General features: G+C 38.3%; 2 protein-coding genes across 3 annotated transcripts; both read left to right on the top strand.

Annotated features, from left to right (window-relative positions):
• The first annotated feature begins 7633 nt into the window (after positions 1-7633).
• LOC134208678 (E3 ubiquitin-protein ligase Bre1) lies at positions 7634-26878 on the top strand. 2 transcript variants are annotated; one of them, XM_062684469.1, is made up of 6 exons: positions 7634-7790; positions 8007-8435; positions 9965-10513; positions 10569-11842; positions 11907-12098; positions 25705-26878. In XM_062684469.1, the coding sequence occupies exons 2-6, from the start codon at positions 8072-8074 to the stop codon at positions 26275-26277; spliced, it is 2952 nt and encodes a 983-aa protein (XP_062540453.1). In that variant the 5' UTR covers positions 7634-7790; positions 8007-8071; the 3' UTR covers positions 26278-26878. The 2 variants fall into 2 exon arrangements, with proteins under 2 accessions (XP_062540453.1, XP_062540454.1); XM_062684470.1 differs by having other exon boundaries at positions 10569-11839.
• On the top strand, positions 18730-20101 carry LOC134214802 (uncharacterized). Its single transcript, XM_062694107.1, has 2 exons — positions 18730-18980; positions 19525-20101. The coding sequence occupies exons 1-2, from the start codon at positions 18730-18732 to the stop codon at positions 20099-20101; spliced, it is 828 nt and encodes a 275-aa protein (XP_062550091.1).
• Positions 26879-26887: the final 9 nt, after the last annotated feature.

Genomic DNA, 26887 nt, shown 5'->3' on the forward strand with positions numbered 1-26887 from the left:
GGCACGTAGCCAGAATGTCGGACAGTAACCCGGTGAAAATGGTTCTCGAGAACGATCCGACGGGCACAAGAAGGCGAGGTGCGCAGCGGGCAAGGTGGATCGATCAGGTGGAAGATGACTTGCGGACCCTCCGTAGACTGCGTGGTTGGCGACGTGTAGCCATGGACCGAGCCGAATGGAGAAGACTCTTATATACCGCACAGGCCACTTCGGCCTTAGTCTGATTAAATAATAATAATACTTTGGTGAGATAGATTTTGAAAAAAAAGGCTTTGGACACTTTGTCTTTATCAGTCTTTACGGGGCTCTCAATGATACAGCAAAATACTGATCGGTTTTAGATCTAAACATTTTTTTTCGGGAATATCCTGACATAGTGAACTGGCTTCTAGTTGGTAATCGTCTGGAAATGACTCTTCTTTTAAAAGTTCGCCGCAAGTGGTTTCTCCGAGATTTTTGGCCGCTCGTGTCGTTTGGGATCCGTAAGAGCGGACCTCAGAGACTCGTCAACTGGAAGATCATACGCATCCAGGAACAGACAATAGCTAATAGGTGTCCGAACGTGCATGTTCTCAACAAGCTTTCGCAGGTCATAAAAATCAAACCTGGAGCCCCGCTTCATTTGGACAGCGGATTACTTTTAGCTGTAGGTCCAACCGGTAGTGAATCGAACGTACTTCGTACCGAGCTTCGTACTGAAATCGCTGCTCCGTTGACAACCATTGCCATCACCATCGACACTCTCATTAGCTGCGGTTGATAGCGGTTCAGAGACGGGAAAAAGTTCAGTTAATTGCTGAAAATAAGATATTTATATACTTAATTATTCTAAAAAAAATATAGCATATGTTCGGAATATGTAAAGAAAAATCCAATTGATGTTTTTTGAGGACTTACATTGGCGAAAAGTGCTTGGTCCTGCGCTCATAATCCAGCTTCTGCTGCAGCTCGGGAGATACGAACCCGTTATCGGTCGCTGAAACGACCGTTGTTGCTGGTGCTTCGTTCACCGCAGTACACTTGACATCGCGGATGCTTCCAACGATTATGGATTAGTTTTTATATCTATTCGTCTATTTCACTTTGTATAAAGAGAGCCGCTCCAGTCGCAATATTTATGAGCGATTTCTTAATTTAAAAAATTTAGGTTGGCCGGAATGCAAAAAAAACAACAAACATTGGTTGAAAATTTATAATGAAAACGTAAACATAAACATAAACAAAACTCACAACAAAAAGTCTACACAGAACGAAACACTTTCAAATAAATTTATCCTAATGTGAGTAAAATACACTAGCGCCTCTAGCGGTGCTGGTCTCGTCAGCTCTTCATGGGTTGCATGAATTTTTAATCGGTTCTTCGGGACAATCACGTCCCGGTTATTAGTTCCTGCTTGTACCATGGTACAAGAGGACAAGAAAATTATTCCAAGACTATCTTTAATAAAGACAATAATCGGTACTTTACTCATTTCAAGATTTGTGTACGATGGTACTTATACCACCAGTGTGTTATTAGTATAACAGTGGAAAATGCCCGGATAAAAATGTACTTTTGGTTCAATGGTGTAAACAGTTGGGTTGTTTAGGGGTATATATGTTTTTACATATTCTGAATCTGCATAAAAAACTGAGCCTACCCCCAATTTTCAGATTTTTTAGAGCCCCGGAACTATTTTTAATTTGCATTTTAAATTTATATGGGACTAAAAATTTGTTCTTATGCTGCATGGCCAACTGTCATTCTATGAATGTTTGTGTCATTCTATCGATTGAAATGGCTTATTGTTTGCTGTATAAAAATGTAAATAAAAGGTTTACAAACAAAATAAAAATATGTTGGAGATCAGAAAAGCATGCTCTTTATGTTAAACTATAAAAAACCTCATATTTTTCTTTGCTAAACAACCCAATTGAATTACCATACAATGTACGATACACAAAAGGATACATTGTTTCTTGGTGGTTGCAAAGATTGTTTCAACAATGAGGATGCAATACATCAACATATTTCTCTAATGTAACAATACTTGCAATTGATCTTGAAACGTTTTCATACATAAGATTTATACACTGATAACTTTGGAAATTGCATATAAACTATATAACAATGTTTGCCTCATAGCGCCAAATATGCATTTTTTCCTTTTAAATTGCATTGTTGAACAGTAAAGCTGTCACAACTGAGAAATCAAAAATCGTATTGTGTTACTATACAAATACAACACAATCCATTGTATTTTGAGCAGTTTTGTTTGGATATTTCAACAATATATTAACAATACACTCTATTGTGTGACGAAAAAAATGTATGGAAAAATCTCAGATTTTGTATATAGTTACGATAGGGTAGAATGCCCAATAGTGGACCCCCTAGTAGCGAAATTTTGCTCTTCCTGGCATAAGGAGTGGAAATTTTCAAAATATTAATTTTGAGTGATATCTAATATCAAGCTCTGCATCTCCTCTTTACGATACATACATAAAACGCTCAAATACTCGACGTTATTCGTTGAAATTAACATTCTAAAGTCTGACTGAATTCGCCCTATAGTAGACCCCCTGGGGGTCCATAATAGGAAATTGCTTCCCTATAGTCGACACTTCATTTGATTTTTATGTTCCGTTTCGGGACGTTCTTCTTTCCTATTATGGACCCCCCAAAATATTCCTATAATGGACACTCTCGTGTTTATTTTTTATAGAATTGTAAAAAATCATCTAATTTTACTTTCCATAGCATTTCCAATGCATGTAGTCAAATCATAGGAGTGTAAGATAGGTTCTCCCGATGGAATTTCATAGCAAAATGCTTACATTGTGCTGTAATTATGCAAACATGGCTGAAGGGTCCACTATTGGTTGGGGGTCCACTATTGGGCACTTTACCCTACTTAACAACCCGTACATTCTATTGCGAAAACCTCGGCGAAAACTTCATTTACATTTGAGTAAATAGTTCATAACAATGTATTCTAATGAGTTTGAAAAATGATCTCGAGATCTGCGTTGTTTCGTTCTGCTCTGTACGTTCATAATCACTACACGTTACACACGGCAACCGTTTACCAAAACGAACCCTACTACAATTCCTACCCCCTATATCCAAAATCCCAGTGATTTCTCGTGGAAGTGCAGATGACTCGTCGGCTTCCATCAAAGCGAGTATCACGTCAACATTTTCCTACCCATTCCTCAATTGACCTGCATTCGGACACGGCCGGCGTCGGTATTGCCTTATTTTTTGGTTACCAGTTTTTACACATTGAGGATGATGTTAGTCCCAAATATCATCTGTTGGTTCTCTGTGTAATTACAGCTGACCTGGCAATAACGGAGTAGCAACCGTGGGCGGTCAATCATGCTCATGTTCATGCTCATGCTGCTCATGCTCATAACAATGTATTCTAATGGATTTCTACACTCCAAATAATCTAAACGTTGTTTCCACCTGAATTTTCAGGTACATTTTACGTGCACACGTAGCTGCAAATGCTTCAGAAAATTCAGGTGAAACTTACGTGTCCGGTGAATTCTATCCAAAACTCAGGTAGAACTTACCTGATTTTCACGTAGAATGAGAATTCTATCAAAAAATCAGGTAAAAGTTACGTGAATTTCAGGTGGAAAAAAATCTACGTACTTTTTCAGGTGGAAACAACGTGCAGATTTTTTTGGGTGTATGGTTTCATTTACAATATAATTTATTGCCAATTGAATGTTATTAATAGTAGTGTTACAATAAATTGTATTGTTATTCTACTGTATTTTTTATTCGGGTGGCTTATCACACAAAAGATCCCGCATGGAAGGATGTCTAAAAGCGAACAGGAATCTACCTGAATAGGACGCAAACCACCTTAGCCAAGCACCCAAAAAAATCTGCACGTTCTTTCCACCTGAAAATATACGTAGATTTTTTCCACCTGAAATTCACGTAACTTTTACCTGATTTTCCGATAGAAATTTCATTCTACGTGAAAATCAGGTAAGTTCTACCTGAGTTTTGGATAGAATTCACCGGACACGTAAGTTTCACCTGAATTTTCTGAAGCATTTGCAGCTACGTGTGCACGTAAAATGTACCTGAAAATTCAGGTGGAATCAACGTTTAGATTATTTGGAGTGAGTTTCAAAATAAGTTTGGACCCAAACCAAATGTATATAATTCCCCTCGATTTTTGCGAGTGTATTTGTTTACCTCTACATACTCACTGTTGAATCGGTTTAGCTGTTTAGTAGATTGTCTCGCGCCTTTTGCAGACGCCATTTTTCTACTCCCCAATTCAAATCGAAAAAAAGCTGCTGAGAAATTATCTCGCGTGGTAACCAGTTTATTTAGTAGAAACTGTTGAAAAGAATTGCGGGATTTGACGGAATCGACTGTGTATTTCGGCGGAGGCGGCAATGGCAGTGTAAGTGGTGTCGGCGAAACTATTTAGAATTCCTAGAGAATTATTTTATTAATCCGAGAGAATTCCAAAAGAGTCTGCTCCAGGTGTTCCAGAAACTTTAGTTTTAACCTTTTTCATCCTAATTTGCAGAAAAGGCAACACTAATAGTCCGCATTTGGACATCCCGGCGGAAATCCGGTTTGTGACATCCGGCGATAATTACCATCTGAGACGACCCCAAAACCGAAGGGGAAATCCCTGGATACACGTAGATGGAAACATCCCGGGATGATCGTGACCCAAGCGGTCATTGGAAAGCGCACCACACGTCGATTTCATTGGGACGAGACGTTCTCCGACAATCGGCGATGATACCTGCAATTGCGATGACGTTACTCCGTATGCCATTCCGGCCCACTACACTTGGGAATATTTTATACATCATCAAACAACGCCGGATGACCACTTTGATTGGCCATCGTATCTCGCATCGTATGTAATTGGGTGCGCATTAAAAATTGCGATTGCGGGTGCGCATTAAAAATCTCGGTATATATTAATAAAAGTAAAGGAAAATTGAAGTAGGGTATCTGTTCCCATATTAATAACAGCCCGTATATTAATCTCAACCCTCGATAAACCAAATAAAAAATCAATTTATTTACAATTGCTCACATCGTATGTACACAATAATAGGTGGAACACATTCTTGAATGTTTGGAATATTATTCAAAATTTTGTTTATGTAATGTTTTAATTCGCAATAATCAAATTATTAAAAGATAAAATTATGAAGCACTTTTATTTTCATTTTCCTACCTCTGAACTGATGGTTTGATGCACTGCTCGATTGCTACTAGCAGATTCATCTGTTTTCACGCCGTTGTTTTCCACTCAATTTCAAGCTAAAACAATTCTTTTCCCACAAAATTCACTTCACAGCACTTAAAGCACATCACATTTTAACTATGAATATAATGATATTTTAAAAACCAACGCGATTTCCTATAGTTTGATATAGGTTTATTTCGATCAACGTCTAAATTATCCTTGTCCGTATTCCAAACTGTTTACATGGCTTGCAGTACTCTCAAGGGTTGCCGACTTAGATTTTTATTTCAAAGCGCTTGAAAGAACTTTTACTGTGAAATTCAACTCTTATGTTTGTAAAATAAATTATATCGAAAAGATAAATTATGAGAAACACAAAATTGAACTGATAAGATGGAAAGCTGCAACAAAAACAGCAATTTTGTAATTATATTCCAACTCAGATACAAAACATTGAAGAATTCGGCATCACTGCAATCATATCGTTACGTATACACACAAGTAATAGTGTGCGTATTTTATGTTGGAAACAGTATTATTGATATAGGTACAGGCATAGGATTAACTGTTTTTAAATGTTATTGAAATAGGTGCATGGCGGTGATGATGTTTCTTAGCTAAATACTTCTATAATGTGATGAAAATTTCATTTTTGAAGTTTACAAATTGTTTTCAATTAAAAATTACATGAGCCGAGCATAATTATTCTCATGTTTCTTGATTATTGGGTGAGAAATCAATGCATTTCATATGCGCATTGCCTTATTGTTATTGATATAGGAACAGATACCCTATATAGTTTTTTTTTTGTTTTTGACGTAAACTCGTCTAAGGCGAAGACTCTGATACAGGGTGTCAAATGAGAATTTCAAAACTGGAGACCGTCACGAAATCATGTAAGATTTGTAACATTAATAGGTCCTTTATCTTTCAATGGATTTTAATGATTTATATATCAATCGATTTGTAAACTTTCCACCAATTTGCCAGTAGTATTGAAACTATTGATTATCAACGCTAAACTATTGAAAATTTTAGTTCTTTCGTGCATCACGCATCCCTTATACAGCGCGTTCCAATCCTTGGTAATTGCCTACTTTTAGATAATACCCTATTGAACTGTGTTGTATGAATGGGGTGGCCCAGCCAGCCGCTAGACAGTGGAGTCCCTTCTTCTTCATAGAGTGGGAGATGCTGCTAAAGCTGGGTTGTATTGTCGTGGGATAGTTCCTTCTCTTATATCTTCTTCTTCTCATTGGCATTACATCCCCACACTGGGACAGAGCCGCCTCGCAGCTTAGTGTTCATTAAGCACTTCCACAGTTGTTAACTGCGAGGTTTCTCAGCCAGGTTACCATTTTTGCATTCGTATATCATGAGGCTAGCACGATTATACTTTTATGCCCCGGGGAAGTCGAGACAATTTCCAATCCGAAAATTGCCTAGACCGGCACCGGGAATCGAACCCAGCCACCCTCAGCATGGTCTTGCTTTGTAGCCGCGCGTCTTACCGCACGGCTAAGGAGGGCCCCTCCTTCTCTTCTATATAGAGCGGAATAGTTGGTTAAGTGTACTATATTTGGTTTTACGTAGTTTACGTCGAGCGGTCGTGTCTTGTATATAACCCCAATTTTTTAATTCGAAATATAATGTAAACATTAGAAAAAAATAAGAAGAAGAATCGAGGTATACATATCTCCATAATTTCTAGTAAAAATCTAGGAGAACTGTGATACCCATGTCTTTTAGATACTCTAAAACTTACTCGTCTAAAATTTGAGGTAGACACCGGTGCAAACGGTTGTTGCATTTGAGGCGGATTTGAGGTGTGACAGGTTCTAGACATCGGAGAAAAATATCTAGGAGACTCAACTTTTTGTCTCAGAGATATCGCGGAGATGTCTAGAACAAATTTCCGAGCGGGATATTTTGATTACAAGGTAAAGATTGTCGCTTCGGCTCCCTTTGTTCTGCTGTTTGAAACATATTTACAGTGACTATAATAACAGTGTCGTCAAGTGTCAGAATTGGAACAGAATCGTCTGTCAGTTCCATACAAATGCGCGTTCCAAACGAGCAGGAGACCTGTCAAACGTGGCACATGACGTTACTCTTCTTATAGGACTCTAACATGTTGAGTACCGAACTGTCAAATCGTACGTATTTTTCCTTCATTGACATCTAGCACTCTATCCTCGGCAGCTTCTTCCCGGACAGCGACAATCTTTATCTTGCAACTAAAATAATTTAATATCTTTTTTATACACGGAATAAATTCGTGTCCAAATTTTGCGTTACGTGATATGTGGACGGCGTGCGTGCCCGATGACAGCTGCAAGTGATTCAACATCCAAATCTTTTTCACTGGGGTATACCGCTAGATTTTTCTGATATCAGTGTTGCCAGTCACCATGAAGCCCCGCGAACCATCAACTTTCTTCATTAGCAGCTTTGTTGATGTGTCGGGATGGTGTGAAGTGAAAGGAGTGTCACAAATTTTAGCTTAAAAATTATCAAAAGTTAGTTCAAATTCTTACGAAACACAGTATTTATGTCGCCGAAAAGGTAAGTAACTCGTTCACGTAAAATTAGCTCATAATGGACTTGGTTTTGCGGGAATAATCATCCGAACAAAATATCAATTTTTTGTCTTCTTTTTGACATTAGTTGCGCTAATGTTCCTCTCCTCGTAATGGAGACTTCAAATTCAAAAGCTTTGAAAAATCGATAATCAAAATTATCTTTGGTCGTTTTTTGGGTGTTTCTACCTTGAACCACCAGGATTTTATTCTAGTTCTTGATCAAGCAAACGATACGTAAGCAAAAAAAATCGTTTACTGGGAAAAATGTCGAAACGGGCAGCGGAAGATGCTGCCGGGAGTGGAACCACTCCCGGCAGTGGTGGCGGAGCACCTCCTCCGATAAAAAAGGTTCACTTCGAACCGCACCTGATCGGACCCATCTCAACGCTGGAAGAGATGGACATCAAAGTGTTGCAGTTCCAGAACAAGAAGCTGGCCCAGCGCATCGAGCAGCGGGTCCGTTGCGAGGCGGAACTCCGTCAGCGCATCGAACAGCTCGAGAAGCGCCAGACGCAGGATGATGCCGTGCTGAACGTGGTAAATCGATACTGGAACCAACTGAACGAGGACATTCGTGTGCTGCTGCAGCGTTTCGACGCGGAGACAGCCGATGAGTCGGAGAATAAGAGTGAGTATCGAATTGAAAAGTATTTTTACCCTTCGTTGAATTAAAATAAAGGCATTGAATAATTAAACATTCTTTTGACGTAAACTTTTTTCGATGGATCTATGTTTTTACTGAAACTAAATTGCTCTTTAACTTATTGTTTAAAAGGCATTGCCACAGTTATTATTTAAAGAGCTTACTTGCACAAAGAATTAAATTTAATTTTAGGTCAATTGGGCATTTTGGTTCATAATCAATTGTTAAAAATTATTCCCCGGTATAACTTGTTTACGCTATTGCTTGGATAGCTGTCGACGGTATTTTAAATAAGCTAAAGAAGCCGCTGTGTGATTGATTTGCGTCGTTGTACATACGGATTGTAGGTCTATAGATAGTTTGTAAAATTCTGGCTGATTTGCATCTTAGTTGATATCTAGCAGTCGTTTAGGGGTATCCAATTAGCCTTGCGAGCAAGGCATAGGATTGCGAATCCGGAGATGGCGGGTCTAGGGTGTTTTCGAGTTGGAAACATTCTCGACTCCCTGGACATAGTGTATTCTTTGTACTTGTCACACAAGATACATACTAGATACAAGATGCTACTAGAATACTAAGTTGGAGAGCAGGCCAAGTTTCAGTAGGAATAAAGGGCCATGGAGAAAAGAAGATATATCCGTCAAAAAACTAGTTCAAGAATTTTGCGCCTAAGTAATCTGAATATTCTTAGATATTCTTAGGAAGTTCCAATCCTGAAGGCCATTTTATTCATGTGTTGGCCATGTATTCACCATCGTGTTCTGTGAGGAGGAGCATTCTATTTTTGATAGCAGTTGATACACTTCATGGTTCACGCGCCTCTTCCATATACCAGTTTTAACTGGCATCCTACCACATCCGACCTCAGTTGATACGCATCAGGTTTCTTTCAAATGCATTTTTTCTCCATGACAGTGGCGTAGCCACGGGGGTGGTTTTGGACATAAAATCCCCCCACAGAGACAAAATTCCGAAGAAAAAATGTTCGGAAACCCGCCACCCTTCCCCCCCCCATACAAATTTTCTGGCTACGCCACTGTCCATGAGTATTTGTCTTGGACATGTGTCCTAGGAAGACCATCGGTCTAAAAGCGTTTTTCAGATTGCCAATTTCATACGACAGCGAATGTTATCCCGTCGGATTTACGTGACAAGTTGTCGAGCTTCTTAATACTTCATTCACCACTGATACAAACTTGAGCCCTTTCCTAAGCTGGTTAGTCTGATATGAGCTTCGTCATTTCAAAAGAGTCATAATTAGTGAATGACATTCACGAACTGGATTGTAAACGTATGCCTTTTATCGATTTATATGACGTTATTCACAATATAATTGTTTCTGAACAAGTTTTCAAGTCTGATGTATTTACTACAATCTACTATCTACTACAATCAACATGGCGGTAATTAACGCATAAGAAATCATCTTCTAAAATAAATACTAAAGTATGTTCCTGTTTAATTAGCATAGGATAGTTATAAATAAACACTATCATTACCGTAATCTTTTATAGACGAAAACGAGGTGACCACATCTTTCTTGATGCAATTGTCCACTTGGGACAAGGAGGAACTGGACGACAAACTGGCAAATCGAGTTCAAGTTTCCAAGCGAGCCGTAGCCAAGATCGTTCAGGTGTTCGACCGTCTCATGCAGCGTAATGAGAAAATTACTCGCGCGATGCATGGAGAATCGGACGATCCCGATGCAAACGTACCGGACATGGACGAAACGCTGCGCCAGAGCTACACGGAAGTCATGGTGGAGAATCGTAATCTGCAGACACAGAACACTCTACTGCATGAGAAGTTTCATACCATTTCGCTAAAAATGAGCGAAATTCAGGACATGCTTAACGGTAAGGAAACGGAATCGGCTGAGTTGAAAAACCAAATCGATGATCTGCAGTACGAGTTGGAAAAGGTACGCTGCCGAAACGATAAGCTAGAAAACCATCTGGCTGAGGCCATTGAGAAGCTGAAGGCGTACCACCAATTGCACGGCGATATCTCCAGCAAGGACGAGAATAAACATTCTACTTCGTCGACCAGTTCGGCCAAAGGTAGGTTTTTTTTTCCAAAAAAAAGTAATTGTTTGATATGATAAAATATTCACAGGCGGATCGATGACCAGCGTTGCGGCACAACATTTAGAAGACCTGCAGAAAGAGTTGGAGGAGTACAAAGAATTAGCCAACAACCGTCTGCAGGAATTGGACAAACTACACGTACAGCACCGCGAAGCACTGAAAGAAGTGGAAAAGCTCAAGATGGACATCCGTCAGTTGCCGGAATCGGTAATCGTCGAAACGACCGAGTACAAATGTTTGCAGTCGCAATTCTCCGTACTGTACAACGAATCGATGCAGATCAAAACCCTGCTGGACGAGAGCCGGAATCAACTGCAGACGAGCAAGAATCAGCATTTGAGACAGATCGAGATGATGGAAAGCGAGGAGCTAATCGCTCAAAAACGTGTACGTAGCGATATGATTCAGATGGAAGATGTCCTGTCGCAGATCCGCAAGGAGTATGAAATGTTGAGGATTGAGTTCGAACAGAACATGGCTGCAAATGAACAAACGGCCCCCATCAATCGTGAAATGCGTCATCTCATAACTTCCCTGCAGAACCACAACGGTCAGTTGAAGGGAGAAGTCCAACGCTATAAGAAGAAGTACAAAGAAGTTTCGGCTGACAACGTAAAACTAAGGAAGGAACTGGAAGAAACGACAGCCAAGTTGACGACGCTCCAGGAGCAACAACAAGCGGAAGTGAAGAAGGAAAACGAACAATCGTTAGCAGCTGCCGGAGTAAAGGAAGAACCTGGATCATGTGACGGTCAAGGTTTGGTGAAGGAGGAGGATCCAAATGATCCTACTTCAGGAATAATCAAAAGCGAATCCGGTGAAGAAGGGGACGGTTGCGATCCAAATGGTGTGAAAAAGGAAGAGATCGGTCCAGATGGAAAACCGATCAAATCGGAAGCTCCCGGTACGCCGAAGGGAGATAGCAAAGAACGCGCCAAAAGTGCTGAGTCGGACTTGGTTCGCGATTTGAGAAACCAATTGAAGAAAGCTCTGAACGATCAAAAGGAAATGAAACTGCTACTAGATATGTATAAGGGGGTCTCGAAGGAGCAGCGAGACAAAGTACAGTTAATGGCATCTGAGAAAAAGAAGTGCGCCGAAATAGAAGATTTGAAGAATCAATTAAAGAAGGTTCAGGAAAGCAAACGAGAAGATCGAAAGAAGTTGGCCGATGAAGAAGCACTAAGAAAGATAAAGCAACTTGAGGAGCAGAAGTACGAGCTTCAGAAACAGGTTCAAAACCAGAAGCAACCAGACAGTGCATGGAGTAGCGGTTACCGACCGTTCGTTGGATCGCATGTAGTATTATCGGCTAACATTTTCGCGTAAGGTCAGTTTAATAACGGTTGTCTTTTTGTACTTTTAGGAAGAGGAAGCGTTACTAAACGAGATGGAAGTTACTGGGCAAGCGTTCGAGGATATGCAGGAGCAGAACTCGAGGTTAATACAGCAGCTGCGCGAAAAGGACGATGCCAACTTTAAGCTGATGTCTGATCGAATTAAGGCCAACCAGATGCATAAATTGCTCCGTGAGGAAAAGCAAGTGCTGGAGGATCAGGTGCGTTGCAATTTTATTGATTTAGTTAGGTTAGGAGAATCGATTTTTTTGGAATTCAATGAACTAGTGTGGTCCATTCGTATAGGGCAGCGGTTCTCAACCATTTTCTTGAAAGGTACCCCTTCGAATTTTTACATTAATTGAGGTACCCCAATTTTTTTTGCTGCGAGTGAAAAATAAGCGTAGATAAGATTATCTTATCTTATTAAGATATATAAAAAACGGACCTGAAAACTACGGGATATATTGCTATCCATGAAGTTGCCTGAAATATGCATTATTCCATGAAAAATTCCAATTTTAAGTAAATTTATACATCAAGCTTCCTACAGTACTTTTTTTTGCTATTAGTCTTGCTATTTGCTTCCGAATCTCTTGAAGAGAGGCTTCCAGGTCTATTAATGCCAGGCTTCCGAGACTGTTGCAGAGCGGCTTTAGAGCCACTTAAAAGGAAAATTCTGAGCTTTTTGTAAGTATGCTTCCAAGTCTCCTAAAAGAAGAATTCCGAGCCTCTTCAAGGGTAGCTTCCGAGCCTCTCGAAAGGAGGCTTTCGAGCCCTCGAAAGGGAGCCTTTTGATAGGAGGATTCCAATCCTCTCGAAGGAAGGCATTTGAACATCTAGAAGAGAAGCTTCAGAGCCACTTTAAAAGAGAATTCTTGAAAGTACGGTTCCAAGCCTCTTGACTAGGGTGGCTCAAATTAGTATGGGAAAAACTTTGTTCAATTTTTTTGATGGGCCGCCCTCTTATTCGGTTCATTTTGATGCCCTGATGCTCTGGACAAAATTTCAGCCAAATCGGTCAACGTTTGGGCGGTGCTAAACTCGTTGGAAGTTTATATGGAAAAATGTATGCAGAAACATCCAAAAACAGTAAATTTCAGCTGGACTACACAACTTACGATGAAGAACTATGATACTCATTCAGATCTTGAAGAATTTAATACAGAATGTTATGCAGAAAACCGCGAGAAGATTCTAGTTTGCCCGGCTAAGTTATTAACATTTCTCTGCAGTGGGGTTTGAGCAAATTTCGTTTCTTTTACCTTTGAAAAGAAATAAATTCACCCCTACAACACTCCAGTAAAATGCTAATATCTTTGCGTAATAAACTCTAATCTTCTCGCGGTTTTCAGCATAACGTTCTGTATTTCATTTTACAAGAACTGAATGAGTATCATGGTTCTTGATCGTAAATTGTGCAAATCCAACTGCAAATCACTGTTTTGGATGTTTCTGCATACATTTTCCATATAAACTTCCAACGAGTTTAGCACTTAAACGTTGATCGATTTGGCTGAAATTTTGTCCAGAGCATCAGGGCATCAAATAGAACCAGAGGAGCGACATCCAATTTTTTTACTATGGATTTTGACAGGTTTGCCTGTTCGTTCTTTTTTTGGGTGATAAATTTATCCCCCAGTGTCAAATTACCCCAATACTGATTTATTTTGCAATAGTATGTGCGTGAATTTTGAATGTTTACGTTTTTACAGGAGAATATAATGCAAAACGCCCATACCACTGAATAATGCAACATGATACAATCATGAGAAAATAAAGAAAAAATTAACGAATTATCAATAAAAACAATTTAACACTTGATTCCATGCTTCAAACTTAAGAATGTTCAACTTATTTGCTCAATTATTTAGAATGCTAGTTCCCTGTCCATGGATAAGGGGCTTGACGTTGATATTTCAAGTGTCTTAAAAAGATTTTTATTTTATTTTTATTTTTGTTGTTTAATAGAGTGCTTTTTTCAAACAAAGGTTAAGTTCAACACTAAATTAAAAATTAAGATATTTTTCCATTTTTTATATCTCCTTCACAAGAATATCGTTATTTTAATGGTAATGGTTTGAAAATAAGCTCCGTAGAAACTTTTATCACATCTTACTTAAATAAGGTCAACAGTTATACCAAACACTTGAGGTACCATGCCTCCAAGTTAACTAATGGTTAGTGTCGCACGATCTAACAACAACTGCCTATTGGTTAATTTGGAGGTGCCGGCAGGGCTCAGTAGGGGTCTAACTAACATAACTCTAATACTAACAAGACCCTGAAACAAACGCTTATCCAAATAGCATACATCTATTTATACTTGTAGTAGTAGCTAACAATAATTCATTTTGTACCCGTATATAGCTGAAGTAGAATTTTAGTAGTGAAAAGTAGAATTTGTAGATTTACTAATTTGGCATTGGAGATAGTGAATGTATCTATTATATCTTCTCGATAATCTTTTTATTTTAGTCTCTCTAGCTGCATGGATCAACGCAAAAAAACTGTTTCTCTCTTCCTTCTATTAGGTTAGTTAGAAAAATTAGCGGATATATAGGGGACATGACTTAGTGTTTCTCGTATTAAGACAAATTCGCTGACCTTTACCTTATAATAAAATAAATGACCGATAGTAAAATAAATGACTGAAATTTAATGATATCAAATAAATAATAAAAAACGAAAATAAATACATGACCATCGGTGGACAGAAAGACAAGAGACAGAGTTCTGTTTAGAATAGTTAATTGAGACCATTGCACTCACAAGATAGAGAATAACTAGTACCACTATTATTGCTACAAAACTAATAACTTGACCACTTACGGAAATGAGGATAGACCATATGATGCGTTCATCCACTATTATATTGAATATTGTATACCCTGAATCTGAATAACTGAATTTTAGACCTCATTATTTTAATAAATAATAAAGGTTTGAATATTAGAAAACTAAAGGGAATAGAACTTGACCAAAAAAAAGCAATTACGGAACAACTGGACAGAAATTTTGTATAATGATCACTATTAGACTACTGAAACTTTAACATATGACATTACTGTGACTGATAGGATACAATTAACTCGACGACGTATTGACAAACATCCGATACTCAACCGTGTTAAAATAAGGGAAGCTCTTTAATGTGTCCATTTATTACAATAGTACTTAAATTAATCTATTTTGAAACTACCCTACCAGAATGATATCGTTACATCTTTATTCGAAATTGTTACTTGGAAATGGGAACAGTACCACAACATAGACTACTATAAGGTATTGAATGTCGGCTCCAAGTAACTAATAATTAAATTTACATGTTAACTACTTATTCAGAAAGCATCTATGTACATGTTGAGCTTCCATTATTTGTTCGGTTTATAATTGACAGACTGTAGATAGAAAGAATAATGTATCAGTATGATCACAATACAAACCCAGGCCGCAGTGACCTAGTGAGCAACATAGCTTGAGTCGTCTGCTAGTATTGTGTATCACATGGAGAGCCCAGCCGAGATACCAGTCTATTAAGACTACAACTGGTCAACTCTCGAAAAAAAAAAAAAAAAAAATTATTTAGAATGCTAGTTGCCCAAGATACTGTCTATGCCTTTGTTCGTTTTATATCATTTTCACCCTCGCAAATATTTATGTTGCATTCGCAGTGCACTCGTATTGGTGATTGAGAAAAGATGTGACAAAGATGGCGTAGCTTGTCATCCCCGTGAATAGAACCGAATAAAAGGGCGGCCCATCAAAAAATTTGAAAAAGTGTTTTTTGAGCCACCCTACTCTTGACCTTGACATAAGAATTTCGTGCTTCTTAAATGGAAGCTTCCAACCCTCTTGAAAGGAGACTTACGAGCTCCTTGAAAGGACGCTATCGAGCATCTGGAAAGGAGGCTTCCATCCCTTTCCATCTCAGCCACTCCTCAAGAGAAGAGTGGCTTCCAAGCCTCTTGAAGGGAGACTCCTAGCCATTTGAAACGCGGCTTGCGAGTCCTTGATAGGGGGCTTCAGAGCCTCGTAAAGGGAGGTTTCCAAGCATCTTGAAGGATTTCTTCAGAGCCTTTTGAAAACAGCTTTTGAGCCACTCAAAAGGAGGCTTCTGAGCATCTTAAAAGTACGGTTCCAAGTCTCTTGGAAAAATAATTTTGTGCCTCTTGAAAGGAAGCTCCCGAGCCTCTCAAAAAAAGGCTTCCAAGTCTCTCGAAGTGAGGCTTCCGAGCATCTCTTCTTTCGAAAGAAGAATTCCGGGCCTCTCGAAGGGAAGCTTTCGGAGGCTGCTGAGCATCTCAAAAGTACGCATCCAAGCTTTTTGAAAGTAGAATTCCGAGCTTCTTGAAAAAAAAGCTTTCAAGCCTCTTGAAAGGAGCCTTCCGAGACTTTTGAAACGAGCCTTCCAAGCCTCTTGAAAGTAGGCTAGCGCGCCTTTGTAAAAGAGGCTTCTGAGCCACTTGAACGAAAGCTTCCGAGCCTCTTGAAAGGAGCCTTCCGAGACTTTTGAAAGTAGGCCTTTATAAAAGAGGCTTCCAAGCCATTTGAACGGAGGCTTTCAAGCGAGCCGCTCAAAAGGAGGCTTCTGAGCATCTTGAAAGGACGCCTTTGTGCCTCTTGAAAGTAGGCTTCCAAGCCTTATGAGAAAAATAATTCCGAGCCGCTGATCCTTTTGAAAAAAGGCTTCCGAGCTTCTTGGAACTGGTTTCCGCGCATCTTGAAAAGAGGTCACTTTGACGTATGTAAATAACAAAGAAAATTATGGATGTGCTTCTTCGCATACCCCTTAGGGTGTTTTACTAACGCTATTTTTAGTTTCGTGCTATATGAACGTTAGAAAGCGTTCTACGTCCTGCATTTAGCAAGCCTAAAAAATATACTTTCAGCATTATTTCAACTATTATTCAAACATCTATCAGCATGTTGTGTTGGCTAACTTTTATGCATCATCTATCGCTGAACTTATTATTTTTTAGGCAACATTTTCTCGACCTGCATTCAATAGCATATGCTGCTAATCGTAACTGTCAACAGAAACCTTCTTCTTTTTCTTCTTCTCATTGGCATTACATCCCCACACTGGGACAGAGCCGCCTTACAGCTTAGTGGGCATTAAGCACTTCCACAGTTATTAACTGCGAGGTTTCTAGGCCAGGTTACCATTTTTGCATTTGTATATCATGAGGCTAACACGGTGATACTTTTATGCCCAGGGAAGTCGAGACAATTTCCAATCCGAAAATTTCCTAGACCGGCACCGGGAATCGAACCCAGCCACCCTCAGCATGGTCTTGCTTTGTATTCACGCGTCTTCACGGCAACCTGCTACCGGCTACACGGGTCCTGCAACGAAAATCAAATGTTAACATTGCGGTTTTGACGTTCCATACCAATAATCTATTAAAAGAAGTAGTATAAGGTTTATTCAAACGATGTGCAACTTCTAAGATATAGAAATTGCGTAAAAGCTTCGTTACTTCATTCATAGCGCCATTACGTTATATTGTTAGAGCTATAACATGCGAGAAATTGTTTTGAATGTGAATGCTACTCATTGTAATTAAAGATGTTGCTAACAAGCAACACAATTGCATACATGAGCTCTTAACCGATAAGCTGGGTTGCTAATTCAGACAAAGCTGTTTTATGGCTATATGGAAGCTGCATAAACGATAAAACATGAAATATATTCGCACAAACTGACTAGCTAATAGATATTTGAGTAATAGTTATAGATCTACTTCATAAAGATATTCGTTACTAGATCCATTTTTTTCGGTTAGACAACATTTCAGATCGGTCATTGCTTTTCTTCTCTTCAGCATTGACTGCTTTTATTCGAATATTATACAGCCAAAGGCTAGAAGATAAAGCTTATAGCACTAAAATTGTTAGTTGGGAATGGTCGTTCTGCCAAAGGGCAAACAGTGTACAACATCTTTTCAACGATTATGTCAATAGATTCTGTGTGTATTCTGTACAGCAGAATACCACAGTAGATCACGGCACAGTAGCGGTTAAGAAACACAGAGTGCCTACCAAATAAAGAAAGGAACAAAAAAAAATAAAAATCCTGATTAATTCACCTAGCGGTGATGGTGGCTTTCTCGTTTATTATATAAAATAGTATTTTAGCCATAACTTCCGAGCCCATAGTCCGATCCGGCTAATTTTCAATAGGAAACAATGAGATAGAAGTAGGGTAATCTAACCGGTAGCACCGAAACCGGTAATACCGGTATTACCGGCTAATTTTGGGTACCGAAAATACCGGTATTATAGACAGAAAATACCGGTATTTTCGGCATTTCAAATTCTGCTGTCAGTATAAAAAATATCGAATAATTTTCACCTACTTATATCAGCTCAACTGCCTGTAATCGCATATCTGTCCCATATAAACAGGAAATCCAGCATAGATGGGGCAAATATTCGGTTGCAAGCAGTAAAGACTCATCGAGCAAAAATTCAACAATTAAATGCGCGCATGAGTAACTTTGCCCAAGTAAGCATCATTGACGACGTTTACGCTACAACAAAAATTTCATAGCTATCTGTCAAACTGCGAATGACTGTTTCTTCAATGAACATTGTTGATATCGTCGAGAATTTTCCCGCAATGTATGAAATTGTAAAAAAGGTCCGTGCTTTAGTAATTCTTTTCATTCGAGTAGTGAACGCCATCGCGTACGGATCGGTTGTGCGAGCGCTAAAATTACTAGTTTTTTTCGGATTGTGAAACAGTTTTTTCTGACCGAGTGAATTCTAAAAAGTTTTCCGAATTCGTGAATTTGTGAAATTAAAGTTGTGAAAGAAGGAACCAGAAAGCGTTTTTCGTACGGGAAAATGGCGGAAGGAGGTGGAGGAGGCGGTTTGCCTCCGGACAAAGACAGAGATAAAAGAAGCATGAACGGAAATGGCGGAAACAAAATGGCGGAAGAAGAACCACGTGAATCATGTCTGTACACGTCTAGGGATGCAGCACCGTACCGCGTGTTCATCGAAATAATCGACAGTACGCAACGCATCAACAAATTTTCTGTAGGATCAATGTTGCGAAAAATCGAAAAGTACCGAAACCAGATCACGGAGTTAAAGTATCTCGGACGAAACAAAATTATTGTGTTTTTTTTAACTCATGGGTCAAAAGCAAATCTTTTGGTCGGCGAAGCTACACTTCCGGAAAAAGGCTACAAGGCATATGTTCCCCGACACCTCGTCTGTATCACAGGAGTGATTGGTGTAATACCGACGGATATCGAAATGGAGGACATCCAACAGGATTATGAGTGCGCTTTTCCAATTGTGAATCTGTACAGGCTAAACAGATGGGACAGAGAGAAAGGGAGAAAGGTTGCCTCAAATCGAGTGAGTGTAACTTTCAGAGCTAGCAATTTGCCGGAAAAAATGAAGGTGTTTGGAACGTCAGTAAAAGTTCAACCATACGTTCGAAAGTTTGTTTTCTGCGATAATTGTCATCGCTTTGGACACCGAGAGGAAAGCTGCAGATCAAGGAAGCGGTGTGGAACATGTTCGCGCATACACGAGGATAGTGAAGAGCAGTGTGTGAATGAGGTGAAGTGCTTACATTGTCGAAAATCGGATCACCGAACAACGGATTCGAAATGCCCGGCGCGGCAGAGGAGATAAGCATCAAAACAATTATGTCAAGAAGAACTTAACATACGTGGAAGCTAGAGAGCTGGTGGCTCCGATCGAAATGCAAAATAAGTACGATGTCTTGGCTAACATTTCAGAATTTCCAACGCTACCAAACACGTTCGCGAAAATGACCGCTGGAAAATACTCCATCCGAAATAACCAGCAATCCCAGCAGAGGAACTACAACGTCAACAACAAACAGGATGAAGCAACGTCAGGTAGTCTCAAGAAAGCGGCTAACGAATCGACTGTAGCAGCAAAAAAAATGAAACTCGACAATGAACGACAGCAGCACATCAGAGATCGCAATGCGGATTCAACATCACAAGGAGCTGGTCTGAACAATCCTATCGCCGTGAGCGAAAAGGAAAAATGGGACCACATCATCAAGAAAGCAAATGCTGACGCACTGGAAACAGCTAATCGCAACGTCCGGGGCGAACTCGCGAACTTCTACACGGCTTTGCTTCAATGCACCGGGGTCACGGAGGAACTACAGGAAAAAATTAAAGAATGTTCTAAGAAATTTCTAAATCTAGATAGTATCATAGCATAAACAGATCAGTTACCACTTGACAACTGTATTCGAATGACTTAATGTATTTCAATTTTTGTTTTTAAAAATGGCTAATTACAGGTTTATGCAGTGTAACATACAGAGTATCTCAAAAAATAAGGATGAGTTACAGAGAGTTTTAACGGTGGGAGACTATTCAGCAGCCTTTTTATCTGAAACTTAGTCTAATGAATCACTAGAACAAACGAGTAAGTACGATATTTCTCGGTACAACAAGTTCTTAAAGTCTAGACTTGATGGGTACGGTGGATGTGCAATCTATCTTAAGCAAGATATTGGATACACAATAATTGATATACCAGCACTATCAAATGCTACCCAAGCTGTAGCTATTAAAGTTTACTCATTAGATGTAATTTTGATCGCACTGTACATTGCACCTTCAATTTTGAAATCAGAGCTAGAGTCAGATTTATCTAAAATTTTCAGTTTAGTAACACGAAATTGTAGGACAATAATTGCAGGAGACTTTAACGCTCATCATCATACCTGGGGCAACGATTTCACCGACACGAAAGGATCAGTTGTTATGGATTTAATTAATGATAGTAATTTAATTCTTCTGAACGACAATTCTAAAACTTTTATACCAATACAAGTCAATAGGAAATCTACAGCAATAGACCTCACTCTTTGCACTCCGAACTTATTTTCTGATTTAGAATGGAAAACTCTTACATATGGAATTGGAAGTCACCATTTAATAATAGAAACAAATTACAATCACAATAAAGTAGAAAGCAGTAAAATCATATTCAATCACAAAAAAATAAATGAAGAAATAAAAAATTTAAACTTAGAAAACTGCAATAGCATAGAATATTTCCAAAAAATAGTAGCAGACATTTATGAAAAAAATAAAATTAATAACAGATACAAACCGAAACACTGGTGGTCGAAAGAGTTGTCTCAGGCATGGGAAGAAAAAAACGAAGCTCGTTCAAAATTCAATAGAAGATCCACGACGGAAAACTTAATTATCTGCAAAAAAGCACAGGCTAAATTTAACAGACTCAAAAAGAATGCCAAAAACGAAAGTTTTAAATCTTTCGTAGAAGAAATTAATCCAACAATGACTTTAAAAACCATTAAAATTGTAGCTATTCCAAAACCCGGTAAAGATCAGTCAAACATAGAAGGCAAAAGACCGATTTCTTTAGTACCTGTTTTAACAAAAATTATCAATTCAGCTGTTTTAACTAAATTACAAAAAGTTCTAGATAACAAACAAATAATCCCAGACACATCATTTGGCTTTCGAAAAAACATGTCAACCATTACATGCTCAAACTTTCTTGTTAACACAATCAAACAAAATAAAAGAGATAATTTCTTAACTGCGGTAGTATTCATAGATTTATCCAATGCATTTAATGCGGTGAAAACAGATATACTTGAAAACATCCTTATCAACTTTGGTATACCCGGTGAGATTTCGTCATGGATTGTAAGCTTTTTGAGAAATAGGAAAATTGCATTTAATTTAAAGAACCATGTAATCGAAAGATTCGTTTCTAATAGGCTACCACAAGGTGACGTACTGTCACCAACCTTATTTAATTTATACACGGCTTCCTTACATAATGTTTTAGAAAATGATGTTGTACTAGTCCAATACGCAGACGACTTCGCGGCAGTAATAAAAGCAAAAAACCTAGAAATATTAAACAATAAAGCACAACAAGTAATAGATACAGTTTTTCAAAAGTTAGGCGAATTAAATTTCAGTGTAAATGCACATAAAACTAAAGCAATACTTTTCCAAAATAGTAACAACATTCTTCATTTAAAATACAACAATACAGAAATAGAAACTGTTAAATCGCACCTTATCTTGGAATTACTTTAGACAGATATATGAGCTTCGGAATACACATTAAAACACAAAATTGAAAATAATAGACAGGTTAAATATGATTAAAGTTATCAGTGGGATGAAACAAGGTGCTCATCCTCAAACAATGGTTGCAATTTATAATGCAATTTTCCGTAGTGTCATCGAATATGGAGCTTCCATATTTAACAACGCTGGCAAAACCAACAGAAAAATGCTGAGTACGATAAATAATCAATGTTTGCGCAGAATAACCGGTTGTACCAAAACTACCCCTCTTAATTCTCTGGTTGCAGTTGCCGCTACACAAACTTTAGATCATAGACACGAGCTAATTACTTGTAGAGAAATAGCAAGAGCTGTCAATTCCCAAAATTTAATTGCTAAACAGCTAATAACCTTAGATAATAATGTCGATTTTGATAAACTAACATACCTAGAGTCACTTTTTGTTAAAGAAAAACATATATTTGAATCTATTTCACCATTAACTTGTATTGATATCAGTTTACCAAAGATAAATGTCTGTACACAATTAGAAACAATAGATTCGTCAAAGAGTAACACTAATCCAGTAAGACTTAAACAGGCCGTTCTATGTCTCTTTAATGGAAAATATAAAAATAGACCCAAAGTATTTACAGACGCATCCAAAATAGATAAATCTTGTGGAATAGGCATTTTTGTTGCATATAACAATAGTAGGTATTCATATAAGTTAGAACTAGAAACATGCATTACAACAGCAGAACTAATAGCCATAGACCAAGCACTCTCTATAATAGACCAGGAGAAAATCAGTTTCGCAGTTATATATACAGATTCAAAATCATCCTGTTTAATAATAAACTCTGGACAGTACTCTAGTAAGACACCCCAACTAGTCAATCAAATAATAGCCAAGGCAGTAAAATGGAATGTATCATTGCAATGGATTCCTAGTCACACTAATATCACAGGCAATGAAACAGCGGATAGTTTAGCAAGAACTGCTATTTCTGGTACCTTAACAATACCTAATTGCATATTACTTTCAGACGCTTTTGGCTTATTCAAAAACAAGTCAATTGAAAGAAATACGAACGAGTGGTACCGAGAATATGCTATTGAGAAAGGGAAACAATTTTATCAATTTCAAAAACAGTTAATAAAGAGGCATGGTATTTTGATAAAGGCTTGAGTAATCAGAACGTAAGGCTATTGAATAGATTAATAACAGGGCACGATTGGTCTAAGTATTGGAGAGCAAAAATGAAATTAGTAGATAACGAATTATGTGAAATCTGTGACGAACCTGAAAATGGAGAGCATGTTGTGTTGCATTGTGTGAGATTTGGAATAGTTCGTTCAAAATATTCGTTCGACTGCAGGTTTCGAAATCTAATTGATCTGTTTAATAGCAAAAACATTGATACCTTGATAGATGTTTGTAAGTTTTTAAAAGAAATCAATATGGATATTTAAATTGCTCATTTACTGTAGAATAAATCCGCTGGCCTCGATGCGAGGGCCGGTTGTTGTGGAATTGAACGGGGGAGCCTTGTACTTGTGCGGAAAACCAAAAGCATCTGGTCATCTGCTGTACACCTCTCGCAAAAAAGCAACAGGGCTTTATAGTCACAGTAACTCTGCCCTTTAAAAAGAGCTGTCAAAGATAGCTCCAGAAGAAGAAGAAGAAGAAGAAGTAGTTCTTTTCCGGAGATCACCTGTGAAAAAAGATTTTCTGCAAAAATATGTCCGTTCTGAATTCGGAAAAGAATTTGAATTAGTGGCTGACGCCAAGGCACTGAAATACTTCAAGCCCTAGAACCTGTTCGAGCTGTTGTGGAACTACTGCTCTGTGAGTTCTGCACTCAATATGAAGCCGACGTGGCGTTCCAATTTACGTTGGAACTATTATCAAATCAAGCCACAGAAATTTTCGCCACTATTTCGATGCTTTTAAGGAATAAATCCAAGAGAGACGATCCAAATACGCCGATCTTTTTGCTTTTTTGAATAATTCTGCAGTGACGCAATTAATCAGAAACGATTTTGGCATTTTCTTCGAGGCATCCAGAGATACTTTGATTAAGCAAGCGTATGGGATTTTGAAGCGTCTAATCATTCCTGATGCGATCGTCGAAACTGAGATAACTACCATACCGTCCATACCTGACGATCGATACGAAGAAGATGCATGTATGGATATTTTTCTGGTTTATCGGTTAAAGAACAACTTGTGAAGAGACTGTAGCAGATACAAACACTTGCGTTGCTGGTGGCAAATACGTTGATCGAGACGATCCAACCTCGGGCTGAAAGTCTCGATAATAAAGACAAAAAAATACGTTGACGCCAGGATCCTTGCATACAATCCGTAGGGAATTCTCCTACTATGAATCCGAAGGGATTAAGGGCAAGTATTTGACACTGATTTTCGACGGACTTGGAACCATTCGTCCTACTTAGGTTGAACCAGAGAGGGCATTCTCAGTAGTTGGCAACAATGCTAACAAAATCCAATGCGGATTGGGAGATAAGTCGCTCAGTATGTAATGTCTACTTAAGTTTCGCTTTGCCCAGCTCAACAAGCAATGATCTTAACATTTGAAGTTTGTCAACAAACATTGTTTTTCATTCAAAAGTCCAAATCGAAAGTTTTTCTTTTACTACCTGAAATTTTCACAAAAACCGGTATTCTACCGGTATTACCGGTATTGACTCCATCAAATACCGAATACCGGTATTTGACAAAAATGGCCAATACCGACCACCCTAGATAGAAGTCTCCACAGTCGAAAAACTTTTTCTTCGCGCTGTGTTTCCTCACGACGCTTCCACTCGTCTTCCACGTACTCCAACGTAAGACCTTCTCCCGGTCAACTTTCAGAGTGACCATCCTTCTCAGACGGGCCAATCTCAATTGGAGCCCTTGCTTTCACATCCTATGCTTTCCAAGTGGATGTCGGATTTGCTGGAATATTCTCATAAACAACGCCGAACAAATCCCTTAGATAACACGCAGAGAAATGTTTTTTAAACTCAATGATATTATGTATAAAAACAACAAAAATAATTATTGTTCCCCGGCTAATAATTTTATTTGTTGAATTCAACAAAAAATCAGATTTGATTAGACGAAAAATATTGTTGTTTCTACAATGTTCCAAAACAGCAAACAAAATAAAAATTGTTGAATTTACAATATATTTTTTTGTTTGTACAAAAAATATTTTTAATTCAAAAAGAAAAATTTTTGCTTTCAACAATATTTTTCTTAAATTAAAAAAAAAAAAATATTATAATCAAAAATTTATTTTCAATGTTATATAAAATTTCTTGTGATTATCAATTATTTTATTTTTATATATATAAATAAAATCACAATAATTATATTTGTATTTTTTTCAAATATTTACTCCACAAACTAGTTACACTGGATTGCAGTAGAAACAAAAATGAAAATTTTTGAATTAAATATATTTCTGTTTTGATTTTAAAAATAAAATATTTGGGTTTAAAAAATATTTCAATAATTTTATTTTTTAGTTCAAAAAGGTAGATTTTCTCTGCGTGAAGCAGCAACTCCATCAAATATTTCCAGTCGGCGTTATTGGTATCGCCAAGCATATATCATTCTGTTCCGATTTGTTCACACCAAGTTGCATTCGACACGGGAAAAAATCATGTTAATCCTTATTGCTAATGTCCTTTCTATAAGATCCATTTTCAATCATTATTCTTCTAAACCATTTATATTTGCCAGGTGACGACCCGCGACAGCCAGATCGAAGCGATGCATGTTGTGCTGCGCAAGCTCGAGGAAAAAGAACGAATCCTGCAGAACACGGTAACCACTATTGAGAAGGAACTGGTCGCTCGCCAGCAAGCGATGGAAATGCACAAACGAAAGGCGATCGAATCCGCCCAATCGGCTGCCGATTTGAAGCTGCATCTCGAAAAGTATCACGCCCAAATGAAGGAAGCCCAGCAGGTGGTGGCCGAAAAGACGAGCTCTCTGGAAGCGGAAGCCTACAAAACCAAACGGCTGCAGGAGGAGCTGGCCCAGTTCAAGCGAAAGGCGGAACGCATGAAGAAGATCGAAATGTCCGGCACGACTATCGACGAGGTTATGCTGGAAGAGATCCGCGAGTACAAGGAAACGCTCACCTGCCCGTCTTGCAAGGTCAAGCGGAAGGATGCCGTGCTGTCCAAGTGTTTCCACGTGTTCTGCTACGATTGTTTGCGAACCCGCTACGAAACCCGGCAGCGCAAGTGCCCCAAGTGCAACTGCGCGTTTGGCGCCAACGATTACCATCGGTTGTATTTGTCCACGTAAAAGGTTAGTCCTCTTGCTTAATTTCCAATGCCAATCCCCTTTATTTATAGACAGCTGTTTTTAAGATTTTTTGTTTCTGTTTGAAATATGTATAATGTTTTACACCCAAGTAGTAGGGTGGTAGAGTTTCTCATGTCTTGAACGAAGAAGATATATGAAATTGTGAATTTTTCTCAATCCTCAATAAAATTGTGCAAGATTGTGTTCCGTCATCACAGGAACAATGATGTTACAATACATTTATCTTATCTCACTTTTTACGAGATACCATCCAATTATGTGCAGTGTTTTCAGTTTAAATTCTAGAAAACCTTCTCCATTTTGTTCCTGTAGCTGTGACCGGTATTAAGCTTTTATGTCCGTTCTCTAAGTGATAGTTCATGTAATTCAATTTAGTGTAATCTAGGGATTCTAATGAAATTGATTTTTTCCTAATTGCAACATAATTTTGGATAATGAAAAAATGATAATCTTACAAAGGAAATTTACTCAACAGAGAAGAACTATTGAAAGTCGTTTTATTATTATGTATTTAAAGGTCTACACTACTGACTTTCATTCAAAACTCCAATAGATAAATAAATCCATTAAAACAAGTAAAGTTAGTCGC

Source organism: Armigeres subalbatus, chromosome 2, assembly GCF_024139115.2.
Source record: "Armigeres subalbatus isolate Guangzhou_Male chromosome 2, GZ_Asu_2, whole genome shotgun sequence".
NCBI lineage: Eukaryota > Metazoa > Arthropoda > Insecta > Diptera > Culicidae > Armigeres > Armigeres subalbatus.

Excerpts from the sequence above, each read along its gene's own strand:
- LOC134208678 (XM_062684469.1), top strand. The coding sequence starts at position 8,072 with ATGTCGAAACGGGCAGCGGAAGATGCTGCCGGGAGTGGAACCACTCCC. Across the intron at positions 8,436-9,964 it reads CGATGAGTCGGAGAATAAGA|ACGAAAACGAGGTGACCACA; the intron begins GTGAGTATCGAA and ends AATCTTTTATAG. Across the intron at positions 12,099-25,704 it reads AGCAAGTGCTGGAGGATCAG|GTGACGACCCGCGACAGCCA; the intron begins GTGCGTTGCAAT and ends TATATTTGCCAG.
- LOC134214802 (XM_062694107.1), top strand. The coding sequence starts at position 18,730 with ATGGCGGAAGGAGGTGGAGGAGGCGGTTTGCCTCCGGACAAAGACAGA. Across the intron at positions 18,981-19,524 it reads AACCAGATCACGGAGTTAAA|AGGAGATAAGCATCAAAACA; the intron begins GTATCTCGGACG and ends CCGGCGCGGCAG.